The following is an 18,707-nucleotide window of genomic DNA, read 5'->3' on the forward strand; positions in this document are numbered from 1 at the left end:
TTTTATAGTTTTTATTGAAAATTGGACATTTTAAATAATATAACATGGCAACTCTAGAAGTCATATTCTCTCCAGAGTTTGTTGTTATTGCTGTTTTGTTATTTGCATATTGACTTTTCTGAACTAATTCTGTAAGATCTATATTCTTTGTTGTATGTAGACACTAAGTCTCTGCTTGATTAGCTTAGTGGTCAGTTAATTATTGAATAGAGGTTTTGTTATATCATTAGAACCGATGAGTTGCCCAGTCTTTGCTGAGAGGATATCTGGGACTATTTTAGAGTCATTTGCTGACATGCAGGACACCCAAGCTCCCAACCACTGTGGAACACTGATGACAAACCAAATCAACTGCACAGTCTTCAGCAGCTCCCACATCCTCAAACCTGGGAGGACCGTTTGCAGCATAAATGGAGCCAGCTTTTCTAGGGTCTCCCCTCTCTGCACAATGAGTCCCTTGTAGCTGCTGTCCTGATTTCTGGTGGTTGCTCCCCACTGGAGTCTCCCTTTGTTTTATTCAGTGGAATTTCTAATGCCTGTTCCTTCATCCCCTCTAATTTAAATGCAGGCTAAATATTCCCCACTGCTTCCCCAGCCCTGAACTCTGTTTCATTCCCAGCCCCTACCTAAGGCCCACCTTCAATCCTTGCTCCTATTCTTACTACCTTCTTCTCCACCCCAGATTAGGGCCTTTGGAGTAAACTTTCCTAGGACCCAGTGTGAGGTATAGTCTCTCACTCCAAATGAAATAATACCTGTTACAGAAGCAGACTGAAAATTTGTAGGTTTTAACTTCTTTTTGTATAGCCTGGGCTCCCAGCCCTATGTTCCAGTTTCCATTTTTCTTAGAGAATTTCCTATAGATAATATTTGGAACCAACTAAAGCACCACCTTTGAAAGAGTTCCATGTAACACTAGTGGGTCCTAGCCTGCAGGATCCAAGAGTTTCTGGCACTGATGTAGCCTCAGGGCAACTAACAGACAAATCTCAGAGAAGGAGCGATCATAGACTTTCACAGCCCTCTGTGTTTGTGGGCCAAGACAGCAATGATCTAAGAATGATTGGATTGTGGCACCCAGGAATTTTCTATGTGAGGGGCCCAGCAAAGTTCCAGTTAGAGAATGACCTAGGGAAGAACCTGAGGCATAGCCTGAGAAAAGGCCCCAAATTTAACCTGTCAAGAAATTCAGAAAGCAACCTAGTGAAGGTTTTGAGGGACCATTCTTCAGAGGAGATAAAAAGTGACTTGAGTCACTCAGGGAATGGATCAGGAAATGACCTATCAATGTGTTTAAAAGAGAACCTAGACTAGAAGCAACTGGAAAATGTCCTGAAGGTTTACTTGGGCAAGAAACTGGGGCAGACCTATTAGAATGGGATCCCTATAGATATGTATTGTTCATGGCTTGCTGCCAAGTATACTCTACCCCCTCCTGGAAAGTCCTATAGCCACTTGGAAACTGGATATTTGGTTTACTCAGTGAGTCAAGAACACTGCCTGAATACCTCTTGGAAGCTTTCCTTCCTTGATCTAGGCATTAGACAAGCATTAGTAAGCCCAGATTATATGGTTTGGGGTATGGTAGAGGTAGAGCTTACCTCGCAAGCTCCTTGAATCCATAAAACTGTTTAGTTGATAGAGACTCAATCATGGCCCCTTCCTCAGTCCACCCTTCTCTCTCAGCCACCCAACTGTGCAGTTGATTTGGTTTGTTTGAGGGATGGCTAAGCCGAGGTTGCTTAGCTGTTTGAAAGAAACCCCGAGGCAGGATGAGGGACAGGCCGATCATAGTTATTATATAAATGAACAAATGATTGTCATAGTACTGTCATACAAGATTACCCCCTGACACACACACAACTACTATAAAAGGATTCAGGGGCTTGATCAAAGTGAGATAACCCAATAAAGACCCCATTCCCCAGGACCTGGCTGAACCAGACTTTCTCCCAGTTTCTTTACTATCTTAATTTTTATACAGGTGTGTGTGTGTGTGTGTGTGTGTGTGTTTAAGGTTACACAGGTATTAAAGAACCACAAATCCCGCATGTAATCTCCAAGAATGATAAGGCTGAGATCGTAGGCATAGCTGCAAGGCCAATTTCAGGGTTTTCTCATTGAAGTGCCCCTGACCTCAGACAGCCTGGCCTCTAAGGTCTCATAGTCTATCCCCAGAAAGTACTCAGTGGGGACATGATAATTTTCCAGATCCCAGATCCTCTGCGTCCACAGGGAGGTCAGAGGGAGCAGTCTGGCCCAGCATACCTAGATCCCAAAGCTTCAGGCCTCAGGAAAGAGCTAGGAAAAGAATTTAGCCCTGGGTGAAGAGAGGGACAACCCTAGGAGACCTGGAATAGGAAAACATTGAGTAGGGGATGCAGGATTAGGGATCTCCCTGCCCAGGCTGGGGGATTAGCAGACATCCTTTTGAACAGAAACCCCTTGGTTTCTGCACTGGAAGGAACAGGCTCCGCCCAAAAGTATTTATTCTCCCTTGAATAATAGAATGAGCTTTTTTCATTGGTGTTGTCCCAGGATAAAAACAAGGGCAGGAAGATCCCTGTTAAAAGCCTAGACCTTGTCAGCCTCTATGTGGAGCCCAGGTACAGGTGAAGGCAGAGTTGTCTTCATAGCACTGGGGACACTGAAGTTCAGGAGGGCATGGCTGTCATGGGCCTGATCCTGGAAAAGAATCTGGGAGGAAAGTCAGTACCAGGAGGAAGTCCAGGCCCAGGCAGAGCCTGCAGATGAGCATTCCTGCAACTACAAGGCTCCTCCCTACCCAGATCCAAGGAAAGTGACAAGTGCATCATGCAGTCAACACACAGGCCCTGAGGAACAGAGTTGTCTCAGCAGGGACAGGCAATTCAAAGACCTGGACAGACATCCCTGGAAAATTTAGACTTAAGTATCAGTAACAGTGTTCATGCCTCACAGGAATCCTGTGTCTTCAGCCAGGCCCTGCTAAGCATGGGCCAAGGATGCCAGGTACCTCCAGCCACCCTCTCCACTTGCCTCAGGCTCTGTCTTTGGGAATGTGTCTCTTCTAGTCAGCCAGAAAGTCCTCCTCCATCCCTCCTAGGAGGAAAATTTCTCTCAAAGGAAAATTCCAGTCCATGTAGAGAAAAATCTATTGATTCTCATGCTAGCACATCCTTAGAGGATAGTCTCTATTTCTCATAACCCAGGATATTTATTCTTTCCAAATATTTTTTGTTTCCTCTAATAGCTGAGTGATATCTTCTGTCTTTGCTGTGTTTTGGGTGTACATTTTGGAAATTCTGGGAATCTGGGCTTAGAGGAAGGAAGGAGTCAGCTTCACTGTATATCGAGGGCTGCTTGGGCTTCTCAAAGGTGAGCGGGGCTCAGGAGGGAGATTGTCAGGGCACATCCACTCCTATCACAGGTTCGTTGCTCCTGCTCAGATTCCATATTTTTAAAATACTTTATTTTTTCCATAATACTGTCATTACAAAAAAATACAAAAAAACTACTATAAAAACATTCAGGGGCTTGTCAAAGTGAGAAAGCCTAAAAACCCCACCCCAGAACATGGCTGAAGCAGTCTTACCCTAGCTCCTTCACTATTTGATCTTTATACAATTATGGGAGTGGGGTGGGGTCACACAGGCGTCAGAGGGCTAGAAATTCCCCCGCAGCCTCCATGAAGGGTAAGAAATAAGTAGCTTTATATATCACAAAAATGGGATTTGGGAGTTTAGGGGTGGCTAGGCCCTGAGTTCAGAGGTGTGGGGAGAAACCTGTGACCCTGAATCTCTTGGTGGGGAATAGCTGCCACCTGACCCAAAGCCCTTTCCCTTCCTGATGAAGGCTAGGAGACAGACCCTGCCCTCCACCTCTTTGACTTAATACAGCAGCCCCCTCCCCTTCCTCTACCTTTGCACACTCCTAAGAGCAGCAGGGAGGACAGTACATCCAGCTCTGCAGAGTCTGGGCAGGGCAGCTGTCAGGGAGGCTGCTGAGGGCCCCTTCACCTCCCTTTCCCAAATGAAAAGTGTCTCGTGCTCAATGGCCCGGTTCATGGGTTATGGACCTTCCCTTCCTATCTCAACCCTGGAGAGGCACACACAGCTCTAGGTGTGTGCTTTGTGTGCATGAATATGTGTGTGATAACCTTGGACACTGTGGACTTGGGGGTGGGACTGGGGTGGGAAAGCAGTGTCCTTTTTATCCTCTTCCTCCCCCAGTAGGAGGAAGCTGAAGGGAAGGGAAAGGAGAGGTATTAGCAAAGCTGAGAGGGGAAGGAGGACATGCTATTTACAGGCGTGGACAAGGAATCTCTATATCTTCAAGTAGCATTCAGGTCACTCTCCAGCCACTGGAGTGGGAACTGGATTCAAAGCTTGTGACATGAAAATTAACCCCTGGCCTGGGCTAGCTCTCCCCACCTCCCTCCCACTCCCCCAAGGCAGCCCAGCTCTGAAAGGGGTCAGGGACAGGAACATTTTCCCTGAAAACCAGTGGGTTTTTTTTTTTTGTTTGTTTGTTTTGCATTTAGAAAGAGTTGCTAGTGTCCAGTGGACATCAAGCTGGGTGCACAATGGGTGGGGTGAGTGTGGGGCTATTGCTGTGGAAGGCTCTGGGCTGGCTGGGGCAGGGCCTAGGAGCACGGTAAGTGCTGCTTAAGGATCTGTCTTGTCTGTGGTGTTAATCTATCTGGGAAGCGAACTTTGAATTCAACAATGAGGTCTCCCCGCTGGGTGGGCACCTTGGGGAAGGGAAGGCCCTCCCCACGGAGTCTCTTCACGGTGCCTGGCTTGATGACATCATTGCAGGGCAAAGGGATCACTCGGCCATCAATGGTGGGAATGTTCACGGTACAGCCACACAGTGCCTGGGGAAAATGAGACAGAAAGTGAGGAAAAGGTAGGGTAGAGTGATTGGGAAGGGAAGAAAAGAGAAAGTGGGGAAAGAATGTCTCCGTCACCTCCACCCCCCACCCGATAAAAACACACACAATCTGATCCAGGCCCCACCTCCTTGAGGCTGATCAGGGCACTGTAGAGCACGTTGGTGCCATCTCGGCGGAAGTGTGCATGGGGCTTGTCTTTGAGCACAAAGACGATGTCAGCAGGGATGTTGTCAGGTGTGGCATCGCCCTCTTTGGGGAAGGTGATCTTGGTGCCTTCCTTCCAGCCACGCTTGATGACAATGTGCAGGATCTTGTCCTCGGTGCGTACAGTTCGCCCGTCAGGGTTGAGGCGCCGCCTTGTGATCTTCATGCGTTTGGTGGAGCCGTGGTAGATTTCCTCCAGGGACACCCTCAGCTCATGCACCACAGGTGGGTCCTGCACCTTGCGCCGAGAGTACAGTGGTTCTGGGGCTCGCCTTGGACCCCTACTCAGCCCATTGAACCCAAAGCGGCCAAAGGAGCCAAATGGGTCCTCATCTTCATCCACATCCATGTCGTCTGGGTCAAAGCCACTGAAGGGACGAGTGGAGCGAGTGCTGGCAAAGAAGATATCGAAGGGGTTGGAGCCGCCAAAGAAGGAGGCAAATGTGGCGTGGGGGTCCCCATGAAAGGTGTAGTGAAAGGAGCCACTGGAGCCCCCTGATGAACCGCCGCCGCTCTTCAGGCCTGGAGGGAGGAGAAGTTAGGGGCAGTATGGCTGGCCTCTGCCCCACCCCACTCCCCTCCCCCTGCCCTCTAGCTCCTAGTTCATGGGCCTAGAGAAAGAAGCAAGCTTTAACTCCCACAGAGAGGGCTGGCCTAATAGAGTAAGAAAAATTTCTGGCAAGATTTCTACTCTTAATTATATGTTTAATAATAAGGCACATCTTGAGGTTCAAAGAGGCTGAAAAGCTAAGACTAGAAGACTGGTAAGATGTGACTTCCAGCACTGTAAACTCTTCCATGTACCTGTGACCCAAAGATGTCTCACAAAACCTTGAATGAGTGGCCTGGGGTCACATTACAAGTCATACCTGGCTCCCATATCTTTGCTTATCTCCAAAGACAGGGCAAGAGGCAATCAGACAGAATTTGACCATACAGAGGGCTGTAAGTGACCTGTCCCAAATAAGGTGGCGATACAGTCCAGGAGGAAGTCCACTCTCACTCTACTTCTAGCATGGTTTCCTCTTTCTCTGACTCGTGCCCAAATGGGAAATCAGGAGGGCCCCCAAAAAGCAGGAAAGATCATTAGCTTGGAGAAGAGGAGCTATTTCTCTACAAAAAGTTTTCAAGTGCTTTGTTCCCACACTCATGGCTCACAGTGTTGCATAGCTCCAGGGGTTGCCATTCACACACTGGACAGACATAGATTGCAATGGGAAGGGAGCTCCTTGGAGTTGTACAACACCAAGGCTTACACCCCATACCTAATGTCAGAGCAACCAAAAAGGATGAGTGAGCTGGCACATTGCAGGTGGTGACCCCAGCTACTCTCTCTGGAGTCAGGTTCTGTCTAAGGGGCTCAGATTTGTGGGGGCAGTCTTCAAGGGGGATGGTAGTGGTGGTGATTGGAGTAGTTGGGGGGCTTGTGTGGGGAGGAGTGAGGAAGGGGATTAACACTGAGAAATGATCTAGAATATATAGACTTGGGGGTGGGGCCCAGGCTTGGGGAAGGGACTCTTCTCTTTGAGGGCTTTATCTAGAATTTCATTGGCTGTGGAAGCCTGAGCCTAAATTAGCCTCTTATTTCCTGGGACCACAAGAGGAGATTTGGGTTTCATTAGAGAGGCCAAGTGGCAAGCAATTCAGTGACTTGTGACAGCTGCCTCTTCACCCTTCCCCTAAGGCTCAAGGTCTGTTCTTTCCTTTTATTGAGGGTCTGATTATCAGGTGAGTTCAAGAAGCTTGGCAGAGGCCAGTGAGAGAGGGAAGTTGGACTGATGATGACAGGATGGACTTCTCTGCAAGGATTCCTGCTGTACCACTACCACCCCCCTTTCAAGCTGGGAACAACTTGTCCCCAGGGAGGGCTGCACACAGAGTCTATGTGCACAACTGTTCTAGCTGGCTACTGGGGAGGGGGCAGGGCAGACAGAAATACAACCCACATTTCCAAGGCTGCTTCTCCCTTCCCAGGCCCTGGATGTCTCCTTAAGGTTGTGCTGCATCCTCAGGAGCCCTCCTGGGATGTAGATCTCCATTAGAACTGGTGCCTGGACCTCGGGCATGAGCTTTGCCCTTTGCTTAGGTTTGGTCATGCAGAAAGCTGAGGTCTCCCAGCTCCTACCTTCTTCCTAATCAAAGGTGAGGCCGAGCAGAGGAATGAGTGCAATTCCTAGACAGGTCACATGGTGGCATGGTGTCTGTACTGCTTCCCTCTTCCCCACCACTACCCCTCCCATCCCTCTACCCCAGAGAGAAACATTTCTTAGCTGAGAGAATACTGGGGATTCCAGCAGATGCCTGGTGAATCTGGGAATTGGCAAGTCTAGTAGGTGAGGAGGGAAAAACGGAAGGAACTAGTGGCATGGAGAATAAGAAGAGGGGGTTGGTAGGACTGGGGTGTACAGAGGACAGGGCCATGGAACATAAAGCAAGGAGGAGGAAAGGAAAAGAACATTCTTTTGCGCACCTGCTTTGTATCAGGTACAGTATATATTATTAGCCCATCTAATTTTGAGACTAGAATGGGGGGAGTGAGGAGGAGAATGTGGAAGAAAGGTGGATGCCACTGGGGAGGAAGGACAGTTCCTCCTGGAAAGGAGAGTCCTCAGCTGTGACAATGTCTCTTAATATAGCCTGACAGGTGCTTGTGGCTGGCGGGTGGCAGGCGGCCCTGAGGGGCAGGCCCAGAATTAGCAGCTACATCATGCCCGTGGGATGTGCTGGGAGGAGCCGCCCTCTCAGAGGCTTTATTTGGACCTTTCCTGACACCCTGTGCGTGGCCACCAGCTACCCCAGGAGGGGGCAAGGTGCCAGCAGCAGTTCCCCTTCCACTCTTGCTTGGATCCCTGCCACTTCCGCAGGGAGCCGAAACTCTACCTCTGTTCTGCTGGCCTGAAGTGGGCAGGAAGGGGGCAGGGAAGGGGACAACCATCTCTAGCTCAGAGCTCCAGTGGTTAATTCCCCGGCTGCTTAAGGGCCAAACTTTTATGCTGATGACTGTAAATGCGCTGTCCTCAGAGAGCCACACACTCCCTTTCCTAACCTTCCCCATCAGCCAATGAAGAAGCGGGGACTTCAGGCAGGACTAATAAGGCTGGGAGGGAAAGAAGGGCGGGGAAGGTCTCTGGCTCTAGCTTTTCTAAGGCCTTAACTTGAGGAGGGAGAGGGGCAGAGAGAGGCAGGGAGAGCTGTGGTGAGCTGAGGCTGGGTAGTGGGTAGTCTCTTCTTTCCTCTGGATGTCAGTGCTGGGAACACTTGCCTCCCTCACCCCCTTCTCAGTCTCCAGTTCCCTGCTTTGAGAACTGGGTCACCCAGGACCCCAGACAAGGACAGGTGTCCAGTATCAGGCTGGAGCACTGCCCTCTTACCTTCCTCCCCATACTGGTCATACAGGCCCCGTTTCTTAGGGTCACTCAGCACGTCATAGGCCTCTGCGATCTCCTTAAACTTCTCCTCAGCGTTGGGTTCTTTGTTCTTATCTGGGTGGTACTTCAAGGCCATCTTCCGATAGGCTTTCTTGATCTCATCCTCATTGGCTCCCGATGGGATCCCAAGAATCTTGTAGTAATCCTTTCCCATCACAGCCACCGGACCGGCACTGGTGTCCTTGTTTCTGAAAGAAACCAGGGCCGATCCTTGATGCCTCTATTCCCTTCTACCCCGGTCCTGTTCCTGATGATCCTGCAATCCCTAAATGACTCACTGTGTAACTTTCAGCAGGTCATGCCTGTTCTGTGGGCCTCTGTCTCCCCATCAGTAAAATGAAAGGGTTGGACTAGATGATCTCTTCCAGCTCTGACATTCTAGGATTCTGTGATTCTTTCCTTAGCTCCTGGGTTTTCCCAACAGGAAGCTGGGGGCTGTGGCCCACTTCTTGGGGCTATTCTAAGGCCCAGGTCCTTGGGCCAGACTGAGGACTCCCACGAGCTCTGCTGAGTGAGGTGGCACCATGGACTGACAGACGCACGCACAGAAGCTGGTGAAGATCAGCGTACTGGGTGAGGTCACCTGAGCATCGTGGTCTCCTATGCCATGCCTCAGGCATAGTGCCCAGGCTAAGGGCAGCTGGGGCAGTGGCCCAGGACTGGGAACAGGCCTGGGTCTTCAGCCAGCTGCCTTGGCCAGCCAGGCCGAGTCAGGGTGTGTGTACCTGAATTCCTCTCGGCCATTGGAGACCCCAGGCCTCCCTGCCCCCGCTCCCCAGACTATGCTAAGCCTCACGTGTGATTCAGATTAGAGGATGACTCACAGCCTTTGGATACTGCTGTTTCTAACTCTCTCATTAGCAGGGCGGGGTGACACCGTCCTTCCCCCAACCAGGGCAACAGTTCCCTTTAGTCATTTCCCAGTGTCTACACACAAAACTGTGTGTGAAGACATGTCTGTGCCACCTAAGCATCAGTGTTAGTGAACAAAAGCATCCTGGAGGTAGGGCCTTTTAAACCTTAGTTGTTAGGAGACAACTGGGCACTAACCACCAGTTCCTTAGTACCTTCTCTACCAGTCCCTCCCTCTCACCTGCCTCATGGTTTAGGATCTGGCCCAGTGCCAGGCCCACACTCCTCTGATAGTCCCTGACATACTGGGTGCAGGGGCATTTGTTATTTATATGAGGGAGAAACACAGGACTCTCATTCTTTCACTCTAATCTCCCTCCATCAATGTCTCTGTTGTGGATAGAGGGAAAGGCACTTTCCTGTAGCTAGAGCTAGTTGGGGGAATGGCCAGAAGCCATTCTCTTAACCCATCTGAGACTTGGCCAACCCCTGCCAAAGCCCAGAGAACCGGTGTCTTTCTAGCAATGTCCTGGGCTGGCAGCCACAGCTAAGACCTGCTTTCTTGCCTCTGACTGCTTCAGAGAGATTACAGGGTGTCCTGGCAGGAGTGAGGGCTGTAATGGGTTAGGGGAGGCCTCAAGGGCCCAGGTAGACAGGGACAACAGCCCTAACTCCTGCCCCCACAGGGCCTGTTACAGGTGGCTGGGTTGACTCATGGTTCTGGGAGTCACCTCACTCTGACGAAGAGAAGGCTCCATTAGGGCGGGCACTCCCCCTTTTCCCCTACCAGCATGTCATGCCTGGTGGGGGAGCCTGTGGCTGGGGAGGCAGAGAAGAAAGGGCATCTGGGGGAGGGCAGCCATTTTCGGAAGCAGCAGTAAAAGCTGTCTGAGAGGGAGTTGGGGGTGGTCTGCCGCCATCTCTGCCTCAGCCTACACCTTCTTTCCCCTGAAACTGGGAAGGAACCCTAGCACACCAAGAGGGTGCCCCCAGAGAACTGTAGCAGCTTTTAGGCTGAGGGTGAGTGGAACGCCTTGCCAGTGCTTTCAACCCTCCCCTCACTGTCCCTGCATTACCCCTTCATCCGGCCAGCTTCCTCCCTTGCACCCCCGCGCTAGCTGTTCTACACCTGTAATTCTCTTGCCTCCACAGACATAGGGCAAGCTCTTTCAGGAGTTGCCTTTTTTCCTCCTTCTTTCCTCCCTCCCTCCCCTACCCACAAGCCACGTGTTGGAATGACAAAGGAGCCCCATGGCATGGCACTGCCTTTGATGAAGAGAATGAAGAGGATGTTGTTAATGTAGAGGCAGGACTAAAAAATGAGAAATGGCAAGAGGGACTGGTACAGGGAGGGGGGATGGTTGATACAGAAAATGAAGTACTGATGGAGGGGGATGAAGGATGACAAATGGAAATGTCTGAAGTGGCAAATGGGTTACCAATGGGATGTAGAGAGTTGAAATACTAGAGGAGGTGTTCGTGGAAAACGGATGCCTGAAGGGTTTGGTATAAGAGATGAATGACAAGGGGTGCAGTTCATTCAAATGTAAGGGTGGGACAGAAGGGGGGTTCTTATACGTAACTGGGGATGAGACGAGGATGAGATGGAGGAAGCGGGTAGGCAATGGAGGGGGATATGACATGGAGAATTTGACTCGGTATGGGTATGAGTGCCCTTCTCCAGAGGGACTTACCGAAACTTTACAAACCCATTCAGCGTCCACGCTCGAAGTTTTAAGGGCTCCAGCTGAATTTTAAACATCAAGCTGGCTAAGAAGTCTTCTCCCCAGAAGTGTGGGAAGCTCCGGAAAGCGCCTCGGGCCTGTAGTTGGGGTGCTGCTGGGGATGGGCAGGAGAGCACTGTACGCTTAAACATGCCCAGCCCAGCCCCTCACCTCTGATCGCTCCACTGGAGCCTGCTTGGAGAGCTGCAGCTCTGGAAGCCGCCTCCTCAGGTTCTCAGAGGCACTTGCCCAGCAAGGCCTGTCCGGTGCAGCAGGAGTTGGACCTGATCCCCAGGTGTGGAGAGTGAAGGAATAGGGTCCAGCGGTCACCTGCTCTCAGGTGCAGCGATGTCTGGCTGATTGTGAATGGCTGTATGGCTGTGTGACAGTAAGGCTGGCAGTGCGAAGAGTGTGTGCTTGTGAGTGGCAGCGTGTGTACCTCTGACAGGTGCGATTGTCTGTGAGGGCCTGAGAGGCAGCGTGTTCTCGCCTCTCTCTCCGGGGAGGACCAGACCCCAATCCCCAAGAATCTACTCAATGAAGTCACTGACAGGGAGTCTCCTCCCTCGCAGATGGGCGGGGCGGGGCGGGGCGGGGCAGAGCTCGGCTGGGACAAAAGGCGCGGCGAGGAGAGGAGGAGAGGGGAGGGGGCTCCGGCGGGGGAGGGTAGTCGGTGATGTCACCGGCGCTGGCTGACTGGGCTGGCTCAGAAACGCCTCCCCGGAACCCAGTGCGACCCGGCCCGACCCTCCCCCGGCTCAGACGCGGGCTGCCCCCTGTAAGAGGGTCGCGGACATCGAGCACCTTGCAGACCCCGAGCCTCCACACCCCCGCGGTGGAAGAGCCGATGGGCCCTCAGTGTCCCGACATCCCGACACCAGGACCCCTGGCTTCGCGACGCGCGACGCCCCCCTCCCGAGACCCTCGAGTCCTGGCTCGGCGCCCTCACCAGTGAGGAGCTGCGGGCGCCGCCGCGGTCCGTCAGACAGCCGCTGCCCCCTCCCCCGGCTCTGGCTCCGTCGCCTCCACTCGGGACAGGAGTCGCCCGCCCGCCCGGCGGCGGCCAGCGGGCCCGGGAACCCGCCCCCACAGCTCCGCCTCCGCGCTGCCCATTGCGCTGTCTGCCCGTCACTCAGCTCAGCCTCTGCTGTAATTGGACAGCTTTCAACGAGTGGCTTTGTGGTAGCCGCCCATTCTCCGCCTCTGTCACCCGGCCACACGCGCAGACATTCCGGGCCGTGATTGGTGTGGGTCTGATTGGTGCACTTTGGGATCAATCAACCACACCTCTTCGCTATCTCGTCGTGTCATTGGTAAAAGGGACAGAGGGCGGCAACTCCACGCGCCCTTTGATTTTATTGGTTGGTCTGTGGGGCTCAGACCCCAGTCGGGGGACAACTATTTTAGTCCAATCTCCGGTTTGAGAACGTGGGACGTACTGGCCACTGCCCGAATCCCGGGAGAACCTTCTGGAACCCGTGCAACGTCAAAGGCAGCCTTAAAGGAAAACTGCGCCCACCAGTTGGCGGTGACTCTGGGCATTCTTTCCTGTCTTCATTTAGGAGGGTAGGGGAGAGAATAGTGCACTCTGGGAGGTGTGGTCCCTGGACCGGGGTGAAAAGGTTACCATTCTTACCTGTCTTCCATTGAACCGTGAACTGACCTAGCCCTGACCTGATTTAGCTTTACCTTACCGTGACCCGGAGTTGACCTGATATGACCTAACTGAATCTCAAAACGGACCCCGGTAGACGAGCATAGTTTAAGTACCCTTCTGCTCTCTCCTTTGTAACCGAGCAGTTCTCCACGGTTTTAGCACCTCCAAGATTCCCTTTATGAGTCCCCTTTTCATCCTCTGTATAATCTCCTCATCCCTGCTCCCTCATGAGCAGCCCCTTCTCAACAATCCCCACAATCCTCATTAAAGTTCTCCCTATAATCTTTCATCCTACTTCCCTTTTGAGTTCCCACATTTTATCCCCCTTTTACTCCCCCCCCCCCTTCCTGGCCCCATATGATCTCCTGTCTTTCCCCCATGATCTTCTGTCTTATCCTATTCTTAATCCTTATCCACTCCCATGAGCTCTCCTATCCTAGCCCCCCCCCCTTTAACCCTTCGTCTCAGCTCCACATGATCTCCTTTCTTAACACCCTCAGAATCTCCCATTTCAGTACCCCCACCCCCACCCCCATTAATTCTCAGCCCCAGTGTCCCCGATGTTCAGAGCAGGCAGGGCTGCGTAGGCGGTTGCCAGCGGAAGCCGACGCTTGAGCAGACACGGTGCCTGGCGCCCACGTCACTGTCTCCCAGGCCCATCTGTGCTAGAGGGAGCGGGGGTAGGGAGGGGGTAATCCAGGGGTGAAGAGGGGGAAGGAGTTCTTGGGGGCTTTGAGGACAAAGGAAGGGCCAGAGCAGAAGCTCTCACTTCTCTTTCCTTGCAGTTTCCCTGAGGCAGTGTATGGACACCCATGAGGTCATGCAAACTAGACAGAGCTGGAAACAGGCTTGGAGAGCATCAATACCTAGGCTACAGAGCAGAACAGGAGAGCAGTCTAGGGATCCTGAGGTTAGGTCTGCCTATTCTCCACTATATGCCTTCTTTCTAGTTATCACGATGGGGATCCCAGGTATAAAGGGGTGTGAGGTGTGAGGCAAGGAAAGGAAATGTGGTAAGAGGAGGCAGGGTGCTGGGGATAAAGAGAGGAGGGAGGGAAGATAGGGTAAGGGAGTGGAGGGAGGGGAGATGGGGTGAGGGGGATAGGGAGAGGAGGGAGGGGAGATGGGATGAGTAGCAAAAGGATGGGACAGAGAGATGAGGTGAGAAGAAATGAGGAAGGGAGGGGAGGTGGGGTGATGAGGGAATGGAATAGTGTGACATGGAGGTGGGAAAAGGAGGGTGAGGGGGCCCAGGAATGGTACTGGCTCCTTATGTCTGAGGGCTCTCACTCCCCCACCTCCAGATTCATGGGGGCCTGGGCTGTGGGCGGCTCTGCTTCTTCCTATGCCAGGTTTGTCTATTTTGCCTCCTCCAGCCTTGCCTGTGCCAACACGGAGGCAGAGTTTAGTCACCGGCCTTTACCTGGTCCCTGCTAATGCTGAAGTGTAGGCTTAGACCTTCAAGGGTGCAGGGCTGTGCCTTCAGGTATTGGTGGCACAGATTCCGTTGTTTGCCGAGTTTGCAGTTGCTGTCCTGTGTCCCATTGCGCTGGGTATCAGGAACGTATGAGAGGAACCAGGGGTGCCTCAGGGTGTGGCATAGGGTATGAGAATGTAGGCTCTGAAGGCAGACTGTTGACCTTGTGAGGTTACTTGCCACATCCTTGCCTCATTTCCTCCTTTGTAAAATGGGGACAGCAGTACCTCATAGGGTCATTGAGAGGGTTAATTAAGGTAACACATGTAATGCACTTAGTTCTGAGCTCGGCCTGTAGTTAACGCTCAAGAAAGTTAACTTACACTGTATGTTCACAGATATCTCGGTATGTGAGTGCATCTGTAAATGTTTGAGCCTGGGAATTATTTGTCATGTTGTATCTGTCATGCAATTTGTAAGTGAGTGTATCTGTGTAATTATTTTTGTGTGGTAGTGTGCCTGATTCTGTGTTATTTGCTGTAGGTATGTGATTTTGTGTTACTGTACATATGTGATTAAATGACTAAGCAGGCCTGTGTCTACATGACAAAGAGTGGATGAAGTGTGGCTTCATGGCTGTTGATATGCTGACACCATGTCTGCCAGTGTATGCATGCATCTGTGATCATGTCAGTTCCAAACACCCCCACTCACCCTCCCTCCCTCTGGAGACGTCACAACCCTAGATGTCCCTCATTTCCTCACCCTGAGGGAACCAGAACCCGGGGGCAGGGGCGGGGGTGGGTGCCAGTGAGGAGGTGTTTAGACAGGGGCACATGTTCCCTCCCAGACTGTGTCTGGGAGGGGGACCCCTATCTTGCACATATCCTGAAGCCTCCAGAGGAAGTGCTCCCCCCCCCAACTTGTTCTCAGTTCCCTGTCTTGTCACCATGGCAGCGGTTGCCAGGGGCTCCCAGGGTTGCTAAGATCTGGGTGTGGGAGGCTGCCAAGCCTTGTTGCCAGTAGACACAGAGAATCCTGGGGGAAAGGAAGACTACCCCCACAGCTGCCAGCTTTCTGCAGTGACAGGACTGGTCCTTGGACCTCTCCTGTCCCCAAATTGTTCCTATAATTTGTATGTGGCAGTACTAGGGTTGGTGGGGGGCTTTAACAGGAAGCTGGAACTAGAATACTGAGATTCACATTCTGAGGAGAAAGGGGTGCTCTAGCTTGGCTATTTCCATCTTTAAGGTTGGGAGGTCCTTAGAAATTAGCGACTTGCTTATTCTGTCCCCCATCTCTTATACTTCTTCTCTGGCAATATCTCTGCTTGAGTTCTCCAGTGGCTGGTGCTTATTATCTAATGTTTCCACCTGGTATAGGAATACTACATTGACCCCAGTACCCTGGATGCAGACTGACTCCTTCCTGTGGTCAGACTCTTAGCATATCACCTGGATACACACTTCATGCTGACACTTGAGCCCAGAGTTCAGTCCCACAATGAGCCCTAACTTTGGCCTCAGCCTGAGACACTGACCTTGGTCTTAGTCCTGGACCAGAAAGTTCCCTATACCCAGCCTCAGTCTAAGCCCTCCTCCTAGACACAGATGAGCCCTAATCTTGATACTGATACTTGAACCATCCACAGATTCAATTATGATCCTGTAAGTTGACTGAACACTGACCAGTGATCTAACTCCCTGGTACTTGCCTCGTGTCTCCCCGTCTGTTCTGAACCTACACTGACTAGTACCATAAAGGTTCAAAAGCGTTTTTTCTTTGGGGTGAGAGAACAGTACTGGGAATGACCAGCAGAGGGCGTGCAACATCAGGTTCTAAAGGCATGCTTCCCAGAGCCCACCTGGAAAGGGGATAATAGCCATATTGGGATCTTGGATCTTTTCTCTCAGGTCAGGACTCAGAGCTGGAGGCACAGCAGTCGGTTTAAGAGGTTGAACTAAAAAAAGGTTCCCAACCCAGTGGTGCTGATGCTTTGGGGTCACTTGGGTCTGTATAAGCATGGATCTCCCTACAGCTCAGCAGGCCTCAGGGCTGGGGATGCACCAGAAGGTGCTTAACCATTTACTGGCATCGCAGGTCTCAAGAGGACTGGACACCTGGGAGACATTTCACCCCCAACTCCACATTTCTGTCATATGCTTGTACAGCTTCACTACCTTCCCTGGTATTCAGTTATCTTTTGGTCCTATTGAGCAGAAATCTGTCTCTCTTCCACCTTTGATCTTAGCTCTGTGCTTGAGGTCACATTGACTTCATTGGTCCCATCTGCCAGACATCAGCCATCTGCATCCCTTGAGTCTGATCCTCGACAGGGTGAACACCTCTCAGGCCTTCATGGGTTCTTCCTCTGCCTTGTTCAATCCCAGCCACTAAGACCATGTTCCCCTGGCTGGGTTTCAGTTCATGATGCCTGGCTCTGGTTAGCTTTTTCCAGGAGTGCTGGTGCAGCATACCAGCCGGCCTGCATCCCTCCTCTGACCCTGTACTTCTTTCCATGTAGCCTCAGGTTACATCAGCTTTTTAGTAGTTCACTCACACCAGGTGAAGACTGCATCCTCTGTTCTCCCTGACCTGCTAAATCACATCTTGCCCATTTTGTACCTGTTATAGTTTTGAAAGGAGTGTTATTATTTATTTATTATTATTATTAAAGACAAAGATACTTGAAATTAGTGAAATAAAAAACATTTTGGCACTAATTTCTGAGCTTTAGGGCAATCCTTGGGCTTGGAAGTCTCTGTATTTGATGCTTACTTAGATGGGACAAGGAGGGACTCAAGTGCTCACTTTAGCAGCACATATACTAAAACTGGAACATTACAGAGAAGCTTAGCATGGCCTCTGCACAAGGATGACATGCAAATTCATGAAGCGTTCCATGTTTTTGTTTTTGATGAATATTAATATGTAATAATGTAAAGTGAATGTATATATGGATAAATTAGTATATTGCCAAAAAAAAAAAAAAAGAGGGACTGAAGATCCCCAGCTGGCTTGGCTGTGACTTCAGCACTGTGGACAGAGGCCAATGGAAGTTCCCCCGGCTATGCCTGGGACTGTGGGTGGGTGGAAGATGATACACACACAGCCTTCAGGTGGGGCCAGAAATTCTTGCTGCTCACTCAGTGCCTTACAGTGTACCAAGCTCTTTCCTCTTACCAGATTTATTCTGTCCTCACTCAACTATCAGCCCAGGAAGCATACAAAATGAACTGTTTTCCAGATTTTTACAGATGAGGAAACTGAGGTTTTGCAAGGCCAAACTCCAAGTAACCCTATGAGTGGGATGGGAGAGAGAACACTAATTACTCCATATTTAGCAAATTTAGCAACCACTGCCCTTCTCTGACTCAAGTGCACTCCTCTTTATCTCTAGGGAAAGTCAGGGTCGGTGGAAGTTTTTGTGGAACTGAGGTTCCAGCCAACCATGGAAACAAGTGGCAGTTGGTAGCAGGAACAGTGCTGGGAGGCTCTGAAGTTCCAGTCAGGACTGCCCGAATGAGGGTGGGGAAACCTTGCTTGTCATTAAGGTTCACAGAGGTCCAGCTTTTATGCCTCTTCTTCTGTCCCAATACTTGGCTTCACTGAGCCTGGAGATAAGGAAAAGGGACGTGTAGGATGTTATTAAGGTGTTTCTGAGCCTGATGGACCTTTGTGGGAAAATTCCGGGAAGGGTGTGGGAGTCTTTGTGAAGGGGGTGAGTTGTGCAGGTGGTAAGAAATCCTCTGACATGGGCTACAGGTCTGCCTATCTGTGTATGCCTATTCCCTGGGTGTGGAAACAGGAGGTGCTGGACCACACAGCATCTTTCTTTGAGGTGTACTTTGACAGGCAGCACAATAAAGTAGTTGAGAGCGTGGGCACTGAAGCCAGACTACCTGGTTCCCCTGCTTCCTAGCTGTGTGACTGTGGAACCTTGAGAAATTCTCAGCCTCTCGGTTCCTCACTTTCTCATCTGTAATACAAATCACGTAGGGTTGTTTTGAAGATTAATTAGTTTATGCAAAGCACTTAGAATTACCCAGTGCATAGTAAGTGCTCAAAAATATTAGTAATTACATTTGGCTCTTGAACAATGTGGGAATTAGGGGTGCCAATGCACCCGCTGCAAAAATCCTCTTGTAGCTTTATAGCTGGGTCTCTGTATCCCCGGTTCCACATCTGTGGATTCAACCAACTGAGGACTGTGTGGTACTGTTGTACCTATTTATTGAAAAAAATCTGCATGTAAGTGGACGCATGCAACTGAATGGCCTCTGGTCCCTCAGGGGTTAACCATATTTGTATTTGGGGCTCCTATGGTTTTGAGGTAGAATATCTATCTGCCTCTGATCCACAGTCTAGAGATGCTTTCCTGTCTACATGTACTGGCTCTGTTCATACCAGGCAAAAGGGATGAATGGGGATTTCATAGTCCTCTGAAAGCTTCTCCAGACCTTAGTTTACCCAGCCCTACCATATCACATTAAAACAATTTGCAAAGATGGGGAGGAAACTCAGACCAAGGACAGCCCAGAAGACCCGG

At 50.9% G+C, this 18,707-nt stretch overlaps 1 protein-coding gene and 1 non-coding gene across 2 annotated transcripts; one reads left to right on the forward strand and one right to left on the reverse strand.

The window, feature by feature from the left end:
* Positions 1 to 4,401: 4,401 nt before the first annotated feature.
* Positions 4,402 to 12,147, reverse strand: DNAJB5 (DnaJ heat shock protein family (Hsp40) member B5). Its single transcript, XM_068552352.1, has 4 exons — positions 12,034 to 12,147; positions 8,452 to 8,696; positions 5,001 to 5,602; positions 4,402 to 4,858 (listed from the first exon to the last, which is right to left on the reverse strand). The coding sequence occupies exons 2-4, from the start codon at positions 8,660 to 8,662 to the stop codon at positions 4,625 to 4,627; spliced, it is 1,047 nt and encodes a 348-aa protein (XP_068408453.1). The 5' UTR covers positions 8,663 to 8,696; positions 12,034 to 12,147; the 3' UTR covers positions 4,402 to 4,624.
* Positions 12,148 to 16,961: 4,814 nt separating this feature from the next.
* Positions 16,962 to 17,068, forward strand: LOC137771099 (U6 spliceosomal RNA). Its single transcript, XR_011075313.1, has one exon. It is a non-coding gene; the product is annotated as a U6 spliceosomal RNA (small nuclear RNA).
* The last annotated feature ends 1,639 nt before the right edge of the window (positions 17,069 to 18,707 follow it).

This window comes from Eschrichtius robustus, chromosome 10, assembly GCF_028021215.1.
Source record: "Eschrichtius robustus isolate mEscRob2 chromosome 10, mEscRob2.pri, whole genome shotgun sequence".
Classification (NCBI taxonomy): Eukaryota; Metazoa; Chordata; class Mammalia; order Artiodactyla; family Eschrichtiidae; genus Eschrichtius; species Eschrichtius robustus.

Coding starts and splice junctions, on each gene's coding strand:
- DNAJB5 (XM_068552352.1), bottom strand. CDS start 8,662: ATGGGAAAGGATTACTACAAGATTCTTGGGATCCCATCGGGAGCCAAT. Junction 5,603..8,451: donor TGACCAGTATGGGGAGGAAG/GTAAGAGGGCAG, acceptor TCCTCCCTCCAG/GCCTGAAGAGCGGCGGCGGT. Junction 4,859..5,000: donor CCCTGATCAGCCTCAAGGAG/GTGGGGCCTGGA, acceptor CATTTTCCCCAG/GCACTGTGTGGCTGTACCGT.